General features: G+C 49.8%; 3 protein-coding genes across 3 annotated transcripts; all 3 read left to right on the forward strand.

Annotated features, from left to right (window-relative positions):
• Positions 1-818: 818 nt before the first annotated feature.
• LOC135232891 (mucin-3A-like) lies at positions 819-6664 on the forward strand. Its single transcript, XM_064294809.1, has 3 exons — positions 819-4595; positions 5237-5292; positions 6520-6664. The coding sequence occupies exons 1-3, from the start codon at positions 915-917 to the stop codon at positions 6662-6664; spliced, it is 3882 nt and encodes a 1293-aa protein (XP_064150879.1). The 5' UTR covers positions 819-914.
• A 48-nt stretch (positions 6665-6712) lies between these two features.
• MUC3A (mucin 3A, cell surface associated) lies at positions 6713-15781 on the forward strand. The gene is made up of 4 exons (XM_064294810.1): positions 6713-14466; positions 14670-14865; positions 15199-15345; positions 15742-15781. The coding sequence occupies exons 1-4, from the start codon at positions 6843-6845 to the stop codon at positions 15779-15781; spliced, it is 8007 nt and encodes a 2668-aa protein (XP_064150880.1). The 5' UTR covers positions 6713-6842.
• An 814-nt stretch (positions 15782-16595) lies between these two features.
• Positions 16596-22236, forward strand: LOC135232893 (mucin-3A-like). The gene is made up of 11 exons (XM_064294811.1): positions 16596-16614; positions 17562-17690; positions 17778-17966; positions 19147-19262; positions 19385-19443; positions 20072-20217; positions 20646-20711; positions 21068-21230; positions 21674-21765; positions 21966-22018; positions 22195-22236. The coding sequence occupies exons 1-11, from the start codon at positions 16596-16598 to the stop codon at positions 22234-22236; spliced, it is 1074 nt and encodes a 357-aa protein (XP_064150881.1).
• The last annotated feature ends 841 nt before the right edge of the window (positions 22237-23077 follow it).

The following is a 23077-nucleotide window of genomic DNA, read 5'->3' on the forward strand; positions in this document are numbered from 1 at the left end:
CTTCCCCTCACACTCTCCTTTGTGTCTAACATTCACTTGCTCACACTGTAGTCCTTAATTGCCCTCTCTCAGACCTTTGGTGCCCCTCCCTACAGTAATCTTCACTTCCTGCCTCTGGCCCAGGTTCTCTGTCTCTCTGTAGAAGAATCAGCCCAGATAGCAGTGGGTCATGGGGAGGAGGCAGAGGTGGGTCAAAGGGTATGGGCAGAGAGCCAGGAGGGCTGAGAGAACTTCAGGCAGACAAATGAAGCAGAGTAAGAGGAGGGTATGAGGTGTGTTGAAGAGGAAGGGATGGGTGTGGAGGGGGAGTAGGAGCCTCAGTTGAACCTCTGTCTTCAGCTTGGCCATTCCAGGGCAAGGATGTCAGCCACCAGACAAAGCTGAGCAAGAAAGTGAGGGTAATTTCCACCCTTCCTCTTAGAAAAGGTGCCCCAGGAGCAGACAGATGGAAGGGGCTTAAGAACCCAAAGCCCCCAGCTTCAAATGGCCTCCGATGAGGGAAAAAGCTATAGCATCTCTGGGAAATGGGGTAGTGACAAACCTATATGGTGTATGGTGAAAAAATGACCGACGAAGTCACCAATACATTCCTCTGTTCTACCACCAATACAGGAACTTCACGCACAGCTACATCAAACTCCAATGCACTTCTGCCGAATGCAAAAGCAGCACCCACCGTTGTCAGCAATCTCCCACGCACTAAAGGCACAACAGATTGGCCATTCAGTACCCCACAAACTGCTTTTTCCATTTCTGGCACAGGGAATATCACACATAGGACTATCGACACATCCCAAAACTTTAAGCCCACTCTTGAACCTTTGCTCAAATCTTCAACCAATCCCGATACACCAATTCCATTATCAAAGTTTGTCATCAGGGTAAAAACAAGTCCACCTACCATAATTGTCTACATGACCACTACCGAATGCATAATTCCAACAAGCCTCTTGATCACCACAACTTACCCCACGACCGCATGCATAACAACGACCCAAGTGTCCTTCACGACAACGTGCACCACCACTGCTGGCACAGAGAACACAGAGACAACCATAACCAGTACTAATCCCGCTACAGATGAAGAATCATCAGCCACGACCCCTTCTGCTACTAGAGAGAGTGTCTACACATCCACAGCCATCACAAACACACTGCACACAACAGCCGAAACCACTTCATCACCACATTACATGAATACACTCACAACGTCCACAACTCTTCTACCACCTTCACCCACTGCAGCCAGAACAGAAACAAGTGAGACGGCCATCCCAACGTCGAAAGCAACATTCTTGCAGACACCTACACTTACTCCTACCACGGACACCTCTACAGACACTCTCACTACGGAATTTACTTCTACTTCCCGGGCCACTTCATCAGTCACTCCCACGAGTATAATTCATTCCTCCACGACCACCATCCCTGCTACCATGACCACTGATTCAGTAACATCATTTTCACCTGTGCCAAGTACAGAAACAGTGAGCAGTGAGACTACAAACACTATCCTGACGCCCACCATTACTACCACAGTCCTTGCCACTCTTGCCGTATCTACTCCTACATCTGAGACTACAGACTTTAAATCTCCAAGTAGTACTGTCACCAACCCCATGACTGAAATCACATCTGCAATCACTACCACTGACATACCAACAACTACTACATTCATCACACCCACTTCTCCAACTGTTCTAACTACAGAAACAGCCACAGACTCTGTAACAATACCCACGCTGACAACCACACACAGGACATCAGGTGTCACTTCCACACACACCCTCTCCACAGAGAGCACAGCCACGTCAGCAATCATCTCATCTGCAACAACCTCCGGTACTGAGGGCACATCAACTAATATACGGCCATCATCTCTTAGTATTGGCATGACTACAGAAACACCTACTACATTCACCCTCTCACCGACCGTTACCACAGATGCATTTAGTACGACAGCCATCACTACATCGCACACCATTAGAGGTACATCAGAAACCCCCACAAATATCATTGCATCTTCCTCCACTCACCAAAACACGGAAACAACATTCAGTGTTACCACATCGTCTTCCACAACACCCACTATGATCACTTCACCTGCAAGTACTGGAAGCACCCCTACACTTCACCTTACTACAATCATTCCCATTACCTCTGCCGTCTCCACTTCAACATCTACCAGCACTACATGGACACCTCCCACAAAGAGTGTCCACACATCCCCAACCAGCACACAAACACTGCACACTACAGCTGAAACCACCTTCTCACTCACTTCCACCAATACATTGACAACATCCACAACTCCTCTACCACCTTCATCCACTGCAGCCACAACAGAAACAAGCAAGATGACCATCCCAACGTCTAAAGAAACATCCTTGCAGACATCTACACTTACTCCTACCATGGACACCTCTGCAGACACAATGGAATTTACCACTATTTCTCCTACCACTTTATCACTCACTCCCACGAGTACAGTTCATTCTTCCAAGACCAGCACCCATGCTACCATGACTACCGATATAGTAACATCATCCACACATACGCTTTCGTCTTCTTCACCTGTCCCAAATTCAGAAATACTCAGCAGTGAGACTACAAATACTAACCCGACACCCTCCATGACCACTACACTCCTTATGACTGATGCCATATCTACACCGACATCTGAGACCACAGGCTCTAATACTCCAAGTAGTACTGTCACCTATCCCACAACTGAAATCACATCTGTGATCACTACCACTGAGATAACTACTACCTTCATCACCCCCACTTCTTCAACCTTCCCAGCTACACAAACAGCCAGGTCCGCTACCACAGACTCTGTAAGAACACCCACTCGGACAACCACACACAGGACATCAGATGTCACTTCTACAAATACCCTCTCTACAGAGAGGACATCCATGTCGGCAATCATCTCATCTGCAACTACCTCTGGTACCGAGGGCATATCAACGAATATACCTCCATTATCTCTTAGTCCTGGCATGACTACAGCAACACCTACTACAGTCACCATCTCACCCACGGTTACTACAGGTAAATTTAGAACGACAGCCATCACCTCAACACACACTGTTAGCAGTACATCAGGAACCCCTACAAACATCACTGCATCTTCCTCCGCTCACCAAAACACAAACACAACATTGAGTGTTAAGACTTCATCTTCCATAATGCCCACAATTATCACTTGGCTTGCAAGTACTGAAAGCACCCCTACACTTCCCGTCACTACAACCATTCCCACTACGTCCGCTGTCTCCACTTTGACATTTACCAGCAGTACATGGACAGCTCCCACAGAGAGTGTCTACACATCTCCAACCAGCACACAAACAGTGGGCACTATAGCTGAAACCACCTTGTCACCAACTTCTACCAATACATTCACAACATCCACAACTCCATTACCACCTTCATCCACTGCAGCCACAACAGAAATAGGCAAGTTGACTGTCACAACATCTAATTCAATCTCCGTGCAGACATCTACACTTACTCCTACCACGGACACCACTATAGACACTCTCACTACGGAATATACCTCTACTTCCCCGGCCACTTCATCAGTCACTCCCACAAGTACAGTCCATTCTTCCACGAACACCACCCCTGCTGCCATGACCACCGATACAGTAACATCACCCACACACTTGCTTTCGTCTTCTTCACCGGTCTTAAGTACAGAAGCAGTCAGCAGCGAGACTACAAACGCTGCCCCGACGTCCTCCATGACTACCACACTCCTTACCACTGATGCCATATCTACTCCTAAATCTGAGACCACAGCCTCTAATTCTCCAAGTAGTACTGTCACCACTCCCACAACTGAAAGCACATCTGCGATCACTACCACTGATGTATCAACAGCTACTACATTCATCACACCCACGTCTCCAACTTTCCCAGCTACACAAACAGCCAGGTCCACTACCACAGACTCTGTAACAACACCCACTCTGACGAACACGCACAGGACATCAGGTGTCACTTACACACACACCCTCTCCACAGACAGGACATCCACATTGACTATCAACTCATCTGCCACCACCTCTGGTACCGAGGGCACATCAACAAATATACCTCCATCATCTCTTAGTACTGGCATGACTACAGCAACACCTACTACAGTCACCCTCTCACCCACGGTTACCACAGATACATTTAGTATGACAGCCATCACTGCAACGGACACTGTTAGGACTACATCAGGAACCCCCACAAATATCATTGCATCTTCCTCCACTCACCAAAACACAGAAACAACATTCAGTTTTACCACATCGTCTTCCTTAATGCCCACGATGACCACTTTGCCTGCAAGTACGGAAAGCACCTCTACACGTCCCATCACTACGACCATTCCCACTACATCTGCTGCCTCCACTTCAACGTTTCCAAGCAGTACGTGGACAACTCCCACAGAGAGTGTCTACAAGTCTCCAAGCAGCACACAAACAGTGGGCAGTACTGCTGAAAAAACTTCCTCACCCACTTCCACCAATACATTCACCATATCCACAACTCCTCTACCACCTTCGTCCACTGCAGCCACAACAGAAACAAGCGAGGTGACCTCTGCAATGTCCAATGCAACATCCGTGCAGACGTCTACATTTGCTCCTACCACGGACACCTCTACAGACACTACGGAATTTACCTCTACTTCCCCGGCGACTTCACCAGTCACTCCCATGAGTACAGTTCATTCTTCCACGACCACCACCCCTGCTCCTATGGCCACCAACATAGTAACATTACCCACACACACGCTTTTGTCTTCTTCACCTGTCCCAAGTACTGAAACAGTCAGCAGTGAGACTACAAACACTACCCTGACGCCCTCTATGACTACTAAACTCCTTACCACTGATGCCATATCTATACCTACATCTGAGACGACAGGCTCTAATACTCCAAGTAATACTGTCTCCGATCCCACAACTGAAATCACATCTGAGATCATTACCACTGATGCAACTACAACCTTCATAGCACCCACTTCTACAACTTTTCCAACTACACAAACAGCCAGGTCCACTACCACAGACTCTGTAACAACACCCACTCTGACAACCACACACAGGACATCAGGTGCCACTTTCACACACACCCTGTCCACAGAGAGCACAGCCACATCAGCAATCAGCTCCTCTGCAACTACCTCTGGTACTGAAGAGACATCAACTAATACACCGTCATCTCTTACTAGCAGCACGACTACAGCAACACCTACTACAATCACCCTCTCACCTATGGTTACCACAGGTACATTTAATACGACAGCCAGCACCTCAGCGCACACTGTCAGCAGTGCATCAGGAACCTCCACAACTATCATTCCACCTTCCTCCACTCACCAAAACACGGAAACAACATTCGGTGTTACCACATCATCTTCCACAAGGCCCACTGTGATCACTTCACCTCCAATTACTGAAAGCACCCCTACACTTCCTGTCACTAGGACAATTCCTGTTACCGCTGACATCTCCACTTCGACATTTACCAGCAGTACATGGACAACTCCCACAGAGAGTGTCTACACATCTCCAACCAGCACACAAACAGTGGGCACTACAGCTGAAACCACCTTGTTACCCACTTCCACCAATACATTCACAACATCCACAACTCCATTACCACCTTCATCCACTGCAGCCACAACAGAAATAAGCAAGTTGACCGTCACAACATCTAATTCAATATCTGTGCAGACATCTACACTTACTCCTACCACGGACACCTCTATAGACACTCTCATTACGGAATTTACCTCTACTTCCCTGGCCACTTCATCAGTCACTCCCACAAGTACAGTCCATTCTTCCACGCCTACCACCCCTGCTGCCATGACCACCGATACAGTAACATCACCCAGACACATGCTTTCGTCTTCTTCACCGGTCTTAAGTACAGAAGCAGTCAGCAGTGAGACTACAAACACTGCCCCGACGTCCTCCATGACTACCACACTCCTTACCACTGATGCCATATCTACTCCTAAATCTGAGCCCACAGGCTCTAACTCTCCAAGTAGTACTGTCACCACTCCCACAACTGAAAGCACATCTGCGATCACTACCACTGATGTATCAACAGCTACTACATTCATCACACCCACGTCTCCAACTTTCCCAGCTACACAAACAGCCAGTTCCACTACCACAGACTCTGTAACAACACCCACTCTGACGAACACGCACAGGACATCAGGTGTCACTTACACACGCACCCTCTCCACAGACAGGACATCCACATTGACTATCAACTCATCTGCCACCACCTCTGGTACCGAGGGCACATCAACAAATATACCTCCATCATCTCTTAGTACTGGCATGACTACAGCAACACCTACAACAGTCACCCTCTCACCCACGGTTACCACAGATACATTTAGTATGACAGCCATCACTGCAACGGACACTGTTAGGACTACATCAGGAACCCCCACAAATATCATTGCATCTTCCTCCACTCACCAAAACACAGAAACAACATTCAGTTTTACCACATCGTCTTCCTTAATGCCCACGATGACCACTTTGCCTGCAAGTACGGAAAGCACCTCTACACGTCCCGTCACTACGACCATTCCTACTACGTCTGCTGCCTCCACTTCAACGTTTCCAAGTAGTACGTGGACAACTCCCACAGAGAGTGCCTACAAGTCTCTAACCAGCACACAAACAGTGGGCACTACCACTGAAACCACTTACCCACCCACTTCCACCAATACATTCACCATATCCACAACTCCTCTACCACCTTCGTCCACTGCAGCCACAACAGAAACAAGCGAGGTGACCTCTGCAATGTCCAATGCAACATCCGTGCAGACGTCTACATTTGCTCCTACCACGGACACCTCTACAGACACTACGGAATTTACCTCTACTTCCCCGGCGACTTCACCAGTCACTCCCATGAGTACAGTTCATTCTTCCACGACCACCACCCCTGCTCCTATGGCCACCAACATAGTAACATTACCCACACACACGCTTTTGTCTTCTTCACCTGTCCCAAGTACTGAAACAGTCAGCAGTGAGACTACAAACACTACCCTGACGCCCTCTATGACTACTAAACTCCTTACCACTGATGCCATATCTATACCTACATCTGAGACGACAGGCTCTAATACTCCAAGTAATACTGTCTCCGATCCCACAACTGAAATCACATCTGAGATCATTACCACTGATGCAACTACAACCTTCATAGCACCCACTTCTACAACTTTTCCAACTACACAAACAGCCAGGTCCACTACCACAGACTCTGTAACAACACCCACTCTGACAACCACACACAGGACATCAGGTGCCACTTTCACACACACCCTGTCCACAGAGAGCACAGCCACATCAGCAATCAGCTCCTCTGCAACTACCTCTGGTACTGAAGAGACATCAACTAATACACCGTCATCTCTTACTAGCAGCACGACTACAGCAACACCTACTACAATCACCCTCTCACCTATGGTTACCACAGGTACATTTAATACGACAGCCAGCACCTCAGCGCACACTGTCAGCAGTGCATCAGGAACCTCCACAACTATCATTCCACCTTCCTCCACTCACCAAAACACGGAAACAACATTCGGTGTTACCACATCATCTTCCACAAGGCCCACTGTGATCACTTCACCTCCAATTACTGAAAGCACCCCTACACTTCCTGTCACTAGGACAATTCCTGTTACCGCTGACATCTCCACTTCGACATTTACCAGCAGTACATGGACAACTCCCACAGAGAGTGTCTACACATCTCCAACCAGCACACAAACAGTGGGCACTACAGCTGAAACCACCTTGTTACCCACTTCCACCAATACATTCACAACATCCACAACTCCATTACCACCTTCATCCACTGCAGCCACAACAGAAATAAGCAAGTTGACCGTCACAACATCTAATTCAATATCTGTGCAGACATCTACACTTACTCCTACCACGGACACCTCTATAGACACTCTCATTACGGAATTTACCTCTACTTCCCTGGCCACTTCATCAGTCACTCCCACAAGTACAGTCCATTCTTCCACGCCTACCACCCCTGCTGCCATGACCACCGATACAGTAACATCACCCAGACACATGCTTTCGTCTTCTTCACCGGTCTTAAGTACAGAAGCAGTCAGCAGTGAGACTACAAACACTGCCCCGACGTCCTCCATGACTACCACACTCCTTACCACTGATGCCATATCTACTCCTAAATCTGAGCCCACAGGCTCTAACTCTCCAAGTAGTACTGTCACCACTCCCACAACTGAAAGCACATCTGCGATCACTACCACTGATGTATCAACAGCTACTACATTCATCACACCCACGTCTCCAACTTTCCCAGCTACACAAACAGCCAGTTCCACTACCACAGACTCTGTAACAACACCCACTCTGACGAACACGCACAGGACATCAGGTGTCACTTACACACGCACCCTCTCCACAGACAGGACATCCACATTGACTATCAACTCATCTGCCACCACCTCTGGTACCGAGGGCACATCAACAAATATACCTCCATCATCTCTTAGTACTGGCATGACTACAGCAACACCTACAACAGTCACCCTCTCACCCACGGTTACCACAGATACATTTAGTATGACAGCCATCACTGCAACGGACACTGTTAGGACTACATCAGGAACCCCCACAAATATCATTGCATCTTCCTCCACTCACCAAAACACAGAAACAACATTCAGTTTTACCACATCGTCTTCCTTAATGCCCACGATGACCACTTTGCCTGCAAGTACGGAAAGCACCTCTACACGTCCCGTCACTACGACCATTCCTACTACGTCTGCTGCCTCCACTTCAACGTTTCCAAGTAGTACGTGGACAACTCCCACAGAGAGTGCCTACAAGTCTCTAACCAGCACACAAACAGTGGGCACTACCACTGAAACCACTTACCCACCCACTTCCACCAATACATTCACCATATCCACAACTCCTCTACCACCTTCGTCCACTGCAGCCACAACAGAAACAAGCGAGGTGACCTCTGCAATGTCCAATGCAACATCCGTGCAGACGTCTACATTTGCTCCTACCACGGACACCTCTACAGACACTACGGAATTTACCTCTACTTCCCCGGCGACTTCACCAGTCACTCCCATGAGTACAGTTCATTCTTCCACGACCACCACCCCTGCTCCTATGGCCACCAACATAGTAACATTACCCACACACACGCTTTTGTCTTCTTCACCTGTCCCAAGTACTGAAACAGTCAGCACTACAAACACTACCCTGACGCCCTCTATGACTACTAAACTCCTTACCACTGATGCCATATCTATACCTACATCTGAGACGACAGGCTCTAATACTCCAAGTAGTACTGTCTCCAATCCCACAACTGAAATCACATCTGTGATCATTACCACTGATGCAACTACAACCTTCATCACACCCACTTCTACAACTTTTCCAACTACACAAACAGCCAGGTCCACTACCACAGACTCTGTAACAACACCCACTCTGACAACCACACACAGGACATCAGGTGCCACTTTCACACACACCCTGTCCACAGAGAGCACAGCCACATCAGCAATCAGCTCCTCTGCAACTACCTCTGGTACTGAAGAGACATCAACTAATACACCGTCATCTCTTACTAGCAGCACGACTACAGCAACACCTACTACAATCACCCTCTCACCTACGGTTACCACAGGTACATTTAATACGACAGCCAGCACCTCAGCGCACACTGTCAGCAGTGCATCAGGAACCTCCACAACTATCATTCCACCTTCCTCCACTCACCAAAACACGGAAACAACATTCGGTGTTACCACATCATCTTCCACAAGGCCCACTGTGATCACTTCACCTCCAATTACTGAAAGCGCCCCTACACTTCCTGTCACTAGGACAATTCCTGTTACCGCTGACATCTCCACTTCGACATTTACCAGCAGTACATGGACAACTCCCACAGAGAGTGTCTACACATCTCCAACCAGCACACAAACAGTGGGCACTACAGCTGAAACCACCTTGTTACCCACTTCCACCAATACATTCACAACATCCACAACTCCATTACCACCTTCATCCACTGCAGCCACAACAGAAATAGGCAAGTTGACCGTCACAACATCTAATTCAATATCTGTGCAGACATCTACACTTACTCCTACCACGGACACCTCTATAGACACTCTCATTACGGAATTTACCTCTACTTCCCTGGCCACTTCATCAGTCACTCCCACAAGTACAGTCCATTCTTCCACGCCTACCACCCCTGCTGCCATGACCACCGATACAGTAACATCACCCAGACACATGCTTTCGTCTTCTTCACCGGTCTTAAGTACAGAAGCAGTCAGCAGTGAGACTACAAACACTGCCCCGACGTCCTCCATGACTACCACACTCCTTACCACTGATGCCATATCTACTCCTAAATCTGAGCCCACAGGCTCTAACTCTCCAAGTAGTACTGTCACCACTCCCACAACTGAAAGCACATCTGCGATCACTACCACTGATGTATCAACAGCTACTACATTCATCACACCCACGTCTCCAACTTTCCCAGCTACACAAACAGCCAGTTCCACTACCACAGACTCTGTAACAACACCCACTCTGACGAACACGCACAGGACATCAGGTGTCACTTACACACGCACCCTCTCCACAGACAGGACATCCACATTGACTATCAACTCATCTGCCACCACCTCTGGTACCGAGGGCACATCAACAAATATACCTCCATCATCTCTTAGTACTGGCATGACTACAGCAACACCTACAACAGTCACCCTCTCACCCACGGTTACCACAGATACATTTAGTATGACAGCCATCACTGCAACGGACACTGTTAGGACTACATCAGGAACCCCCACAAATATCATTGCATCTTCCTCCACTCACCAAAACACAGAAACAACATTCAGTTTTACCACATCGTCTTCCTTAATGCCCACGATGACCACTTTGCCTGCAAGTACGGAAAGCACCTCTACACGTCCCGTCACTACGACCATTCCCACTACATCTGCTGCCTCCACTTCAACGTTTCCAAGCAGTACGTGGACAACTCCCACAGAGAGTGTCTACAAGTCTCCAAGCAGCACACAAACAGTGGGCACTACCACTGAAACCACTTACCCACCCACTTCCACCAATACATTCACCATATCCACAACTCCTCTACCACCTTCGTCCACTGCAGCCACAACAGAAACAAGCGAGGTGACCTCTGCAATGTCCAATGCAACATCCGTGCAGACGTCTACATTTGCTCCTACCACGGACACCTCTACAGACACTACGGAATTTACCTCTACTTCCCCGGCGACTTCACCAGTCACTCCCATGAGTACAGTTCATTCTTCCACGACCACCACCCCTGCTCCTATGGCCACCAACATAGTAACATTACCCACACACACGCTTTTGTCTTCTTCACCTGTCCCAAGTACTGAAACAGTCAGCAGTGAGACTACAAACACTACCCTGACGCCCTCTATGACTACTAAACTCCTTACCACTGATGCCATATCTATACCTACATCTGAGACGACAGGCTCTAATACTCCAAGTAGTACTGTCTCCAATCCCACAACTGAAATCACATCTGTGATCATTACCACTGATGCAACTACAACCTTCATCACACCCACTTCTACAACTTTTCCAACTACACAAACAGCCAGGTCCACTACCACAGACTCTGTAACAACACCCACTCTGACAACCACACACAGGACATCAGGTGCCACTTTCACACACACCCTGTCCACAGAGAGCACAGCCACATCAGCAATCAGCTCCTCTGCAACTACCTCTGGTACTGAAGAGACATCAACTAATACACCGTCATCTCTTACTAGCAGCACGACTACAGCAACACCTACTACAATCACCCTCTCACCTACGGTTACCACAGGTACATTTAATACGACAGCCAGCACCTCAGCGCACACTGTCAGCAGTGCATCAGGAACCTCCACAACTATCATTCCACCTTCCTCCACTCACCAAAACACGGAAACAACATTCGGTGTTACCACATCATCTTCCACAAGGCCCACTGTGATCACTTCACCTCCAATTACTGAAAGCACCCCTACACTTCCTGTCACTAGGACAATTCCTGTTACCGCTGACATCTCCACTTCGACATTTACCAGCAGTACATGGACAACTCCCACAGAGAGTGTCTACACATCTCCAACCAGCACACAAACAGTGGGCACTACAGCTGAAACCACCTTGTTACCCACTTCTACCAATACATTCACAACATCCACAACTCCATTACCACCTTCATCCACTGCAGCCACAACAGAAATAGGCAAGTTGACTGTCACAACATCTAATTCAATATCTGTGCAGACATCTACACTTACTCCTACCACGGACACCTCTATAGACACTCTCATTACGGAATTTACCTCTACTTCCCTGGCCACTTCATCAGTCACTCCCACAAGTACAGTCCATTCTTCCACGCCTACCACCCCTGCTGCCATGACCACCGGTACAGTAACATCACCCAGACACATGCTTTCGTCTTCTTCACCGGTCTTAAGTACAGAAGCAGTCAGCAGTGAGACTACAAACACTGCCCCGACGTCCTCCATGACTACCACACTCCTTACCACTGATGCCATATCTACTCCTAAATCTGAGCCCACAGGCTCTAACTCTCCAAGTAGTACTGTCACCACTCCCACAACTGAAAGCACATCTGCGATCACTACCACTGATGTATCAACAGCTACTACATTCATCACACCCACGTCTCCAACTTTCCCAGCTACACAAACAGCCAGTTCCACTACCACAGACTCTGTAACAACACCCACTCTGACGAACACGCACAGGACATCAGGTGTCACTTACACACGCACCCTCTCCACAGACAGGACATCCACATTGACTATCAACTCATCTGCCACCACCTCTGGTACCGAGGGCACATCAACAAATATACCTCCATCATCTCTTAGTACTGGCATGACTACAGCAACACCTACAACAGTCACCCTCTCACCCACGGTTACCACAGATACATTTAGTATGACAGCCATCACTGCAACGGACACTGTTAGGACTACATCAGGAACCCCCACAAATATCATTGCATCTTCCTCCACTCACCAAAACACAGAAACAACATTCAGTTTTACCACATCGTCTTCCTTAATGCCCACGATGACCACTTTGCCTGCAAGTACGGAAAGCACCTCTACACGTCCCATCACTACGACCATTCCCACTACATCTGCTGCCTCCACTTCAACGTTTCCAAGCAGTACGTGGACAACTCCCACAGAGAGTGTCTACAAGTCTCCAAGCAGCACACAAACAGTGGGCACTACCACTGAAACCACTTCCCCACCCACTTCCACCAATACATTCACCATATCCACAACTCCTCTACCACCTTCGTCCACTGCAGCCACAACAGAAACAAGCGAGGTGACTGCTGCAACGTCCTATGCAACATCCGTGCAGACGTCTACATTTGCTCCTACCACGGACACCTCTACAGACACTACGGAATTTACCTCTACTTCCCCGGCGACTTCACCAGTCACTCCCATGAGTACAGTTCATTCTTCCACGACCACCACCCCTGCTCCTATGGCCACCAACATAGTAACATTACCCACACACACGCTTTTGTCTTCTTCACCTGTCCCAAGTACTGAAACAGTCAGCACTACAAACACTACCCTGACGCCCTCTATGACTACTAAACTCCTTACCACTGATGCCATATCTATACCTACATCTGAGACGACAGGCTCTAATACTCCAAGTAGTACTGTCTCCAATCCCACAACTGAAATCACATCTGTGATCATTACCACTGATGCAACTACAACCTTCATCACACCCACTTCTACAACTTTTTCAACTACACAAACAGCCAGGTCCACTACCACAGACTCTGTAACAACACCCACTCTGGCAACCACACACAGGACATCAGGTGCCACTTTCACACACACCCTGTCCACAGAGAGCACAGCCACATCAGCAATCAGCTCCTCTGCAACTACCTCTGGTACTGAAGAGACATCAACTAATACACCATCATCTCTTACTAGCAGCACGACTACAGCAACACCTACTACAATCACCCTCTCACCTATGGTTACCACAGGTACATTTAATACGACAGCCAGCACCTCAACGCACACTGTCAGCAGTGCATCAGGAACCTCCACAACTATCATTCCACCTTCCTCCACTCACCAAAACACGGAAACAACATTCAGTGTTACCACATCGTCTTCCACAAGGCCCACTGTGATCACTTCACCTCCAATTACTGAAAGCACCCCTACACTTCCTGTCACTAGGACTATTCCTGTTACCGCTGACATCTCCACTTCGACATTTACCAGCAGTACATGGACAACTCCCACAGAGAGTGTCTATACATCTCCAACCCGCACACAAACAGTGGGCACTACAGCTGAAACCACCTTGTTACCAACTTCTACCAATACATTCACAACATCCACAACTCCATTACCACCTTCATCCACTGCAGCCACAACAGAAATAAACAAGTTGACTGTTGCAACATCTAATGCAATATCCGTGCAGACATCTACACTTACTCCTACCACGGACATCTCTACAGACACTCTCACTACGGAATTCACCTCTACCTCCCCGGCCACTTCATCAGTCACTCCCACAAGTACAGTCCATTCTTCCACGCCTACCACCCCTGCTGCCATGACCACCGATACAGTAACATCACCCAGACACATGCTTTCGTCTTCTTCACCGGTCTTAAGTACAGAAGCAGTCAGCAGTGAGACTACAAACACTACCCCGACATCCTCCATGACTACCACACTCCTTACCACTGATGCCATATCTACTCCTAAATTTGAGCCCACAGGCTCCAATTCCCCAAGTAGTACTCTCACCACTTCCACGACTGAAAGCACATCTGCGATCACTACCACTGATATATCAATAGCTACTACATTCATCACACCCACGTCTCCAACTTTCCCAGCTACACAAACAGCCAGGTCCACTACCACAGACTCTGTAACAACACCCACTCTGACAAACACGCAGAGGACATCAGGTGTCACTTACACACGCACCCTCGCCACAGACAGGACATCCACATCGACTATCAACTCATCTGCAACTACCTCTGGTACCGAGGGCACATCAACGAATATACCTTCATCATCTCTTTGGACAGGCATGACTACAGCAACACCTACTACAGTCACATTCTCACTCGCCGTTACCACAGGTACATTTAGTACGACAGCCAGCACCTCAATGCACACTGTTAGCAGTACATCAGGGACCCCCACAAATTTCATTCCATCTTCCTCCACTCACCAAAACACGGAAACGGCATTGAGTGTTACCACATTGTCTTCCACAAGGCCCACTGTGATCACTTTGCCTCCAAGTACCGAAAGCACCCCTACACTTCCCGGCACTATGACCATTCCTGTTACCTCTGTCATCTCCACTTCAGCATTTACCAGCATTACAAGGACAATTCCCAAGGATAGTGTCTACACATCCCCAACCATCAGACAAACACTGCACACAACAGCTGAATCCACCTTCTCACCCATCACCTCCACTAACACACTGGCAACATCCACAACTCCTCTACCACCTTCATCCACTGCAGCCACAATAGAAACAAGCGAGGTGACCGCTGCAACATCTGATGCAACATCCATATGGACATCTGCACTTACTCCTACCACGGACACCTCTACAGACACTACGGAATTTACCTCCACTTCCCCAGTCACTTCATCAGTCACTTCCAAGAAGACAGCTCATTCTTCCACGACCACCACCCCTGCTACCATGACCACTGATACAGGAACTTCACCCACACAAATGCTTTCATCTTCTTCATTCTTCCCAAGTACAGAAACAGTCAGCAGTGAGACTACAAACACTACCCTGACGCCTTCCGTGACTACCATGCTCCTTACCGCTGAAGCCATATCTGTATCTGCATCTGGGACAACAGACTTTAATAATCCAAGTAGCACTGTCACCAATCCCACAACTGAAATCACATCTGCGATCACTACCAAAGACATATCAAAGGCTACTACATTCATCTCACCCACTCCTCCAACTTTCCCAACTACAGAAACACCCAGGTCCGCTACCACAGACTCTGCAATGACACCCACTCTGACAACCACACACAGGACATCAGCTGTCACTTCCACACACACTCTCTCCACGGACAGCACATCCACTTTGGCAATCATCTCGCCTGCAGTTACCCCTGTTACTGAGGGGACATCAACTAATATACCTCCATCATCTGTTAGTACTGGCATGACTACAAAAACATCATCAACCGTTACCGCTGGTACACTTAGTACGAGAGGCATCACCTCAATGCACACTGTTAGCAGGACATCCAATGCTCCTACAAATATCCTTCCATCTTCCTCCACTCACCCAAACACAGACACAACATTCAGTTTTATCACATCATCTTCCACAAAGCCCACGATGATCGCTTCACCCCCAAGTACAGAAAACACTCCTACACTTTCCCTCACTACATCCATTCCCATTACCTCTGCCGTCTCAGCTTCAACACTGTCTACATTTAGTACGAGGACTGTAAAATCTCCTATCCCTACCACCTATACCCTTGGAAAGACAGCTTTCACTACCCCTGCCACTCCTACCACCAGTACATTGAGTGACTTCAGTTCCATGTTTTCATCATCTAGTTTTCCAAGCACATCCCTTTCTACTCTTAAAACATCTGTCTCAATTCCCATATTGGGTACTTCTCCCACATCCTCAAGTGCGTCTCCTACAGAAGGTGTGACTGTAGGGATTACTTCCACAAATGAAGTAACTACATCTTTTACCAACATCACTCCTGCTTCAACATCCACAGAAGCAATGTCCTCTTCTCTATCTCCTCCCAACGCAGTTACAGTGCTTACTGCCACCACTAGCTCTTTTCTTTCCTCGCCACATATCTCAAGTACAGAAAATACAATTTCTTCTGCTGTCACCACTTTTCCTACTCTCTCTTCGTTTCTAACTACAAGAACATCTTCAGCAACCTCTTCTCTCACAAGTACTCTTACTGAAACAACCCCCTTTTCTATTATTACTTCTACAACACCATGTCCAGAATTTATATCAATTACCACAGTCTCTTCATCATCCACTACTCCATGCACTGAAATGAATTCCAATATACCTTCTAGTGCCACCATTCCATTATCAACATTCTGCCCTACTATGGAGATGGCCACCTCTCCTAGTTCAGCCAGTCCGAGAACTCTCCTTCCTACACATGTGGATGCTTCTACTTCAATGCCTTACCCCACTAGCCGGCCTCCTAATTCTATCCTCACAACGACCACACCCATTACCTCCAATTTGTTGAGCACACAAAGGCCCACCAGTAAGACCTGGATGAGCACCAACTCTGCAACCACCCCGCCCATCAAGGAGACTTCAGAAACATCAGTGGCCACCACCCTGCCTCCCACCACCCGTACATCACCTACTTCGACCACTACTCAGATGACTACACGGTCAAGGATGACCACCACCCCAGGTTGGACTTTCTTCCTTTCTGTACTCCCCCCACCTTCCTCTGCTAAATTCCTGTGCCATCAAGGTCAGATGCTACCTCGAACTTCCCTTTTTTTCTGTGCTGCCCAGGCTCTTGTGACAATGGTGGGACCTGGGACCAAGGTCAGTGCCTCTGCCCCTTGGGATTCTCTGGTGAGCGCTGTAACGTCTTGGACAACAAGTGCCAGAATGGGGGCAAATGGGATGGCCTCAAGTGCCTGTGCACCAACACCTTTTATGGCCCCCTTTGCGAGTTCCCTGTTGAAGAGTTGGAACTGGGTGAGTTGCTAGAGCCTTGCCCTCTGCACCCTTTCCCAGGTGCCCCACTAACTCTCCTTGGGCCCAGCCTGCAGCTGGCCTTCACGCATGCATACCGTTTTGTTCAATCTCTCCATCCCAACCCAAGTCCCTCTGTGCCTTCTCTCCTATCTCCTCTGTACTCCATAACATGCCTCTTCTCTATGTTCACCTCTAGAAGGTGGCTGGGACCACAGTCCTTCCTGGGATATCCTTCTGGTCTGGCCTGCTTGGGGATGCATTAGTTTCCAGTTTTTGCTGTAACAAACTACCACAAACTTAGCAGCCTAAACCACACAAATCTATGATCTTACAGTTTTATAGGTTAGGAGTCCAACGTGGGTCTCACTGGGATAAATTAGGTTCTTGGCAGGGCTGCATTTCCTCTGGACGCTCCAGGAGAGGATTGGTCCCTGAATATTACGACTGGTTTTTGATCAGCTGCTAACCTAAATGTTGGCAGTTCGAACCTACCCAGTGGTACCATGAAAGAAAGGACTAGTGATTTGCTTCCATAAAAATTACAGCCAAGAAAACCCTCTGGAGCCATTCTACTGTATAACAGGTATAGTGACCATGAATTGGAATTGCTCTGACAGCAATGGGTTAGGGAAGAATCTACTTTCTTTCCCTTTCCAGCTTCTAGAGGCTGCCTGCATTCCTTGTCTCAAAGCTCTCTTTTCTCAGTCTTCAAAGCCTGCATCGCTGCATCTCTCTGTGCCTTTTTTCCATAGTCACATCATCCTATGACTGGCTCTGATCTTGTCTGTCTGTCTTCTTCCACTTTTAAGGACCCTTGTGATTACATTGGGCCCATCTAGATAATCCAGGATAATTTTCCAATATTAAGGTCAGCTGACTAGCAGCCTAAAGTCCACCTGGAACTGTGATTTCCCCTTGCTATATAATATAACACATTCTCAGATCCCAGGGATTAGGACATAGGCATCTTTGTGGCCATCATTCTGCCGACCAGGAAGCATCCTGACTTCCATTCACTCCCTCGTCTCAGTATGATGCATCCCAGAATTTCTACCTGTTCCCTTCCTACTGTTTAGTCCGTCTTCAGGGAACATGCAGAGGGCAGAGGGAGGTGCCTCTGGGTGGGGGTGAACTCAGACAGGAACAGTGAAGTGACCAGAGCAGGACATGCTGTGTGCAGACACTGTGGATGCTGCAGTGGGCATGGAGGTGTCTGTGGACCAGGAGTTCTCCACCGACCTCAATGACAACACTTCCCAGGCCTACAGGGAATTCAGCACTGCCTTCCAGAATCAGGTGAGGTGGGAGGTTGGAGCTGACCTTAAGGCTTAGGTCTTTCCCTGGAGCTGAGCTTGGGACCCTGGATGCCCTCAGGTCTAGATGTTTAGATACGAGCCTGGGTTTCCTTGGTATTTCAGATGAAGATCGTTTACCGAAATGTGCAGGAGTTCCGGAGTGTGGAGATCCTGGCCCTAAGGTAGGAGACCCTTCTAGGGATGTGTCAGAGGTGTGATGGCATCGGGGATGTGGGAAGAGGCTTGAAGAAAAGGCCAGAGAATCCACCCCCTGGTTTTGGAGTCATTAGATTTCATAAATAGAGGGATGGAGAGAATCAAAAGGGAATCAGACCATGCGGGATCTTTGTGGTAATTTCCTGGGGCCATTTCTAAAGACGGTTGCCACCCCCCCTTCAAGCATGTTGGATGGTGGGAAATTGCATGGGCACATGCAGAGAGATTAAAGTGTGCATGAGGGTTGGTGGGAGCCCTGGTGCCCAGATTGTTGACTTGGCCCCTGTCTGGCTGGCACCTGGTCTGCTGAGTGAGTCAGCAGGAGAGGGGCAGAGAACCTGCGAGGGTCTGATTTGGTGATGGCTTTCTGCAATAGAAAGAGAATGTGAATCATTCCTCTGGTCTTCCTAGGCTGACAAAGTCTAGGGTGCTGCCAGCCTCTCCCGAAAAGGATGCCTGTGGCATTCCAACTCATTGTCTCTGCCCCTCCATGTCCCTTCTTTGCACTTCTGGTTTCCTGGAATTGCCCCTCCAAGGATCTATCTGCCCCAAGTCTCTGCACTCTCTAAGACTCCCTCCCACCAATGCCCTCAGAAATGGCAGCATCGTGGTAGACTATCTGGTCCTGTTGGAGTTGCCCTTCAGCCTCCAGCTGGAGAGCGAGTATGAGAAGGTGAAGATGGCGCTGAAGGAGGAGCTCCAGAATGCCAGCCAGGAGGGGGCCAGCTGTGGGGAAGACAGTGAGTGGAAGGGCCTGGGGCTGGTGGAGGGCGCTGGGCTCAGAGCCACTACCCAGCCTGCTCCAGCTCAGGCAGGGGGCATTCTGGGCTCAGGTGGCAGCCCTGTGGTACCTCAAGCAGGTGGAGAGAAGAGCCACAGGTCCACACCCAGCTGGGTCAAGGGTGGGGGTGAGGATGGGCTCACCAGATTCTGGGTACTGGGGAAGAGCCCCCCTGACAGTTATGCTCCCTGTTTCCACGGTGGCTAGCAACCCCTGATTATTCCAAGGAGCTGAGGGAGGGAAAAGGAGTTGTCCCCCATGGTAACTTCATGTCGCCCATTCAGACAGAGCCCTCTCTGCCCCCACTCCTGAGCCTACTTTGCATCCCTGGCCTTACCCCTTTCTCTCCCCTCCATTCTGTCTGTGCCTGTACTCCTGTCTTCCCAGCTCTGTGTTTTAAGCCTGACTCCATCAAGGTGAACAACAACAGCAGGACGGATCTGACTCCAGAAGGTGAGTGTGCAGCAAAGTGCTGAGTAGCCCAGCAGGCCAGGGCACCTCCCACCAGGGACATCTGCCCGTTGAGATTCCCTGGGAAGGCAGCAGAGACCCTGTTGAAAGGCAGTGATGTGGCCCAGGGCTGCCTCTGGCCTTTGTTAGAAGCTTTCAACTGAGCAGGGAAGGTGAGGAGAGACTGAGGGCCTGGGCCTGCCTCCCCTAACCTAATCCCAGCGTCTACCCCACAAAGCCCCACCCTCGGAAATGTAGTCCTCCCCATCCATTTTCAGTGTCACTATTTTTTATAAGCAGGCCCTGAGTAGATGAGGTAGGGTCCCTGCCTCTCAGCAACCCCCTACCCAAACCCCCAGCCATCTGCCGCCGCGCCGCTGCCAAGGACTACGAGGATTTCTACTTCCCCTTGGTTGAGGCGAACCGGCTCCGCTGCGTCACCAAGTGCACGTCGGGTGTGGAAGGCGCCATCGACTGTCACCAGGGCCAGTGCTTTCTGGAGAAGAGCGGTCCCGCGTGCCGGTGAGGCTGGGTCCACACGCGGAGCCCCGCCCACCCTTAGCCCCGCCCCGAGGCCCCGCCCACCCCGCCCCATCTGCCGGGTCGCCTTAGAGTGGAATCGGCCCACCCACCTGCACCGCAGGGGGCCCAGCGCGACTGGACCTGGACCTGGGTGGTGGTAACCGTCTGTTACCCCCACCCTCCAGCTGCTTCTCCTCGGACACGCACTGGTTCTCAGGCCCGCGCTGCGAGGTGGCTATCCACTGGAGGGCGCTGGTCGGGGGCCTGGCGGGCGCCGCGGCGCTGCTGCTCCTGCTGCTGCTCGCGCTGGGCGTCTTCGTTGCGCGCTCCCGGAGCAGGGGCGGCTCCCGTAGCGGGTGAGAGCGCTGGGGACCTGGAGGGGAGGGCGGCGCGGGAGTCCCGGAATGGCTGTCCTGACCTGACCTCGCGGGGCTCCGACCCAGGTCCTGGACCGAGGACAGGAAGTGGGCAGAGATCTGGGATGAGAACACTAGAGGCACTTTTTCAAATTTGGGCTTCGAGGACGACAGAATAGGTGAGCCTGCCTCCTGGGGAGCAGGAGTCTGTGGGCTTCCGAGCCCAGGACGGGCACCTACCCAGTGGGAGGGAGTTTCTGTTGGCGCTTCAGCGCTCCTCCTGCGCAAGCGATCCCTGCAGGGCAGCCGAGAGGCACAGGAGCCTTTTGAGACCTGACCTCCTCACTTTTCCTACCCCTTCCCCTCCATTCCTTTCTAGTCAAGGAAGAAAACTTCCAGTTGGCGTTGGAGAACGTGGACACCAATGTGAACGTGAGGGGGGCAAAAGGGAGGATGCTAAGGAACTCCCCCAGTTCCAGATTCTCTCCCCCGCCACCTCCACCCGGGGGCAGGGGCTGGGTTAGGACCCAGAGGCAGTGACCTCCCATCCAGCCCAAGCAGGGTTGTCCACTTACTGTCACTCCCCTTTCACATCTGCTCTCTGGCAGGTGCAGATCCAGAGGCCTGAGGTGGCCTTCACCTCTGCATGAGCCCTTTTCACCAGGGCTCCACCCTGCCCCAGGACAGCAAGAGGGAACCATCTGCACCTTGCCCATCTCCAGAGATGACCCAAGGACTTGTGCAGCTTGGGCTTCTGGGGTCCTTGGGCAAAATTAGACTTTCCTTTGGACCCCCTCCTCCCAACTTTGCTGAAACCCATCTGGAGACCCAATTCACATCTAGGCTCTTCCACTGTAGGACCTTGGGCAAGTCAGTTAATTTCTCCAAACTTTGGTTTCATCACCTGTAAAATGGATATAACACACTTGTCCTGATACTTTATGCATTACTGAAAGAACCAGAAGATGGACTCGGTCGGTTCTCTGTCCCAATCCAGCCTCCTGTCTCAGTCCTTCTGCTCATATTGTCCCTCCTGAGCCCCAGTCCTGCGCCCTTCCCCTGCTGTCAGGCTTTAGTCCCTGTTTTCCTCTTTGCATCCTTCCTGCAGGATGCTCACTCCACACCTCTAGCCAGCCCGCAGCCCCATCCCATCCTAGTCCTTTCTCACATAACTCCTTGCTGCACCCCTTGCTCCCTTTCCTCAAACCTTCTCTCCCTCCTGACCCATTCCTTAAATCTCTCCTCCCAGCCCCAGCCCCACATCTCCTCCGGTTTCCATATTTTCCCCTTTCTCCATCCTTGTACCCTCAGCTCTGAATCTTTCCTTCTCCCATCCCAGTACTCCAGTCATAATTCCTCCCTCCTCCACCCACACCCCTATCCCTAGCTAGGACAGAGACCCTCTGCTTCTTAGGATCCCCCAGCTGGCACTCCCCAGGCTCTGATCCCCTCATTCTTGGCATTCATCCCCTCCTCTCACTCCCAAGGTCT

Source organism: Loxodonta africana, chromosome 12 (genome assembly GCF_030014295.1).
Source record: "Loxodonta africana isolate mLoxAfr1 chromosome 12, mLoxAfr1.hap2, whole genome shotgun sequence".
NCBI classification, from domain to species: Eukaryota; Metazoa; Chordata; class Mammalia; order Proboscidea; family Elephantidae; genus Loxodonta; species Loxodonta africana.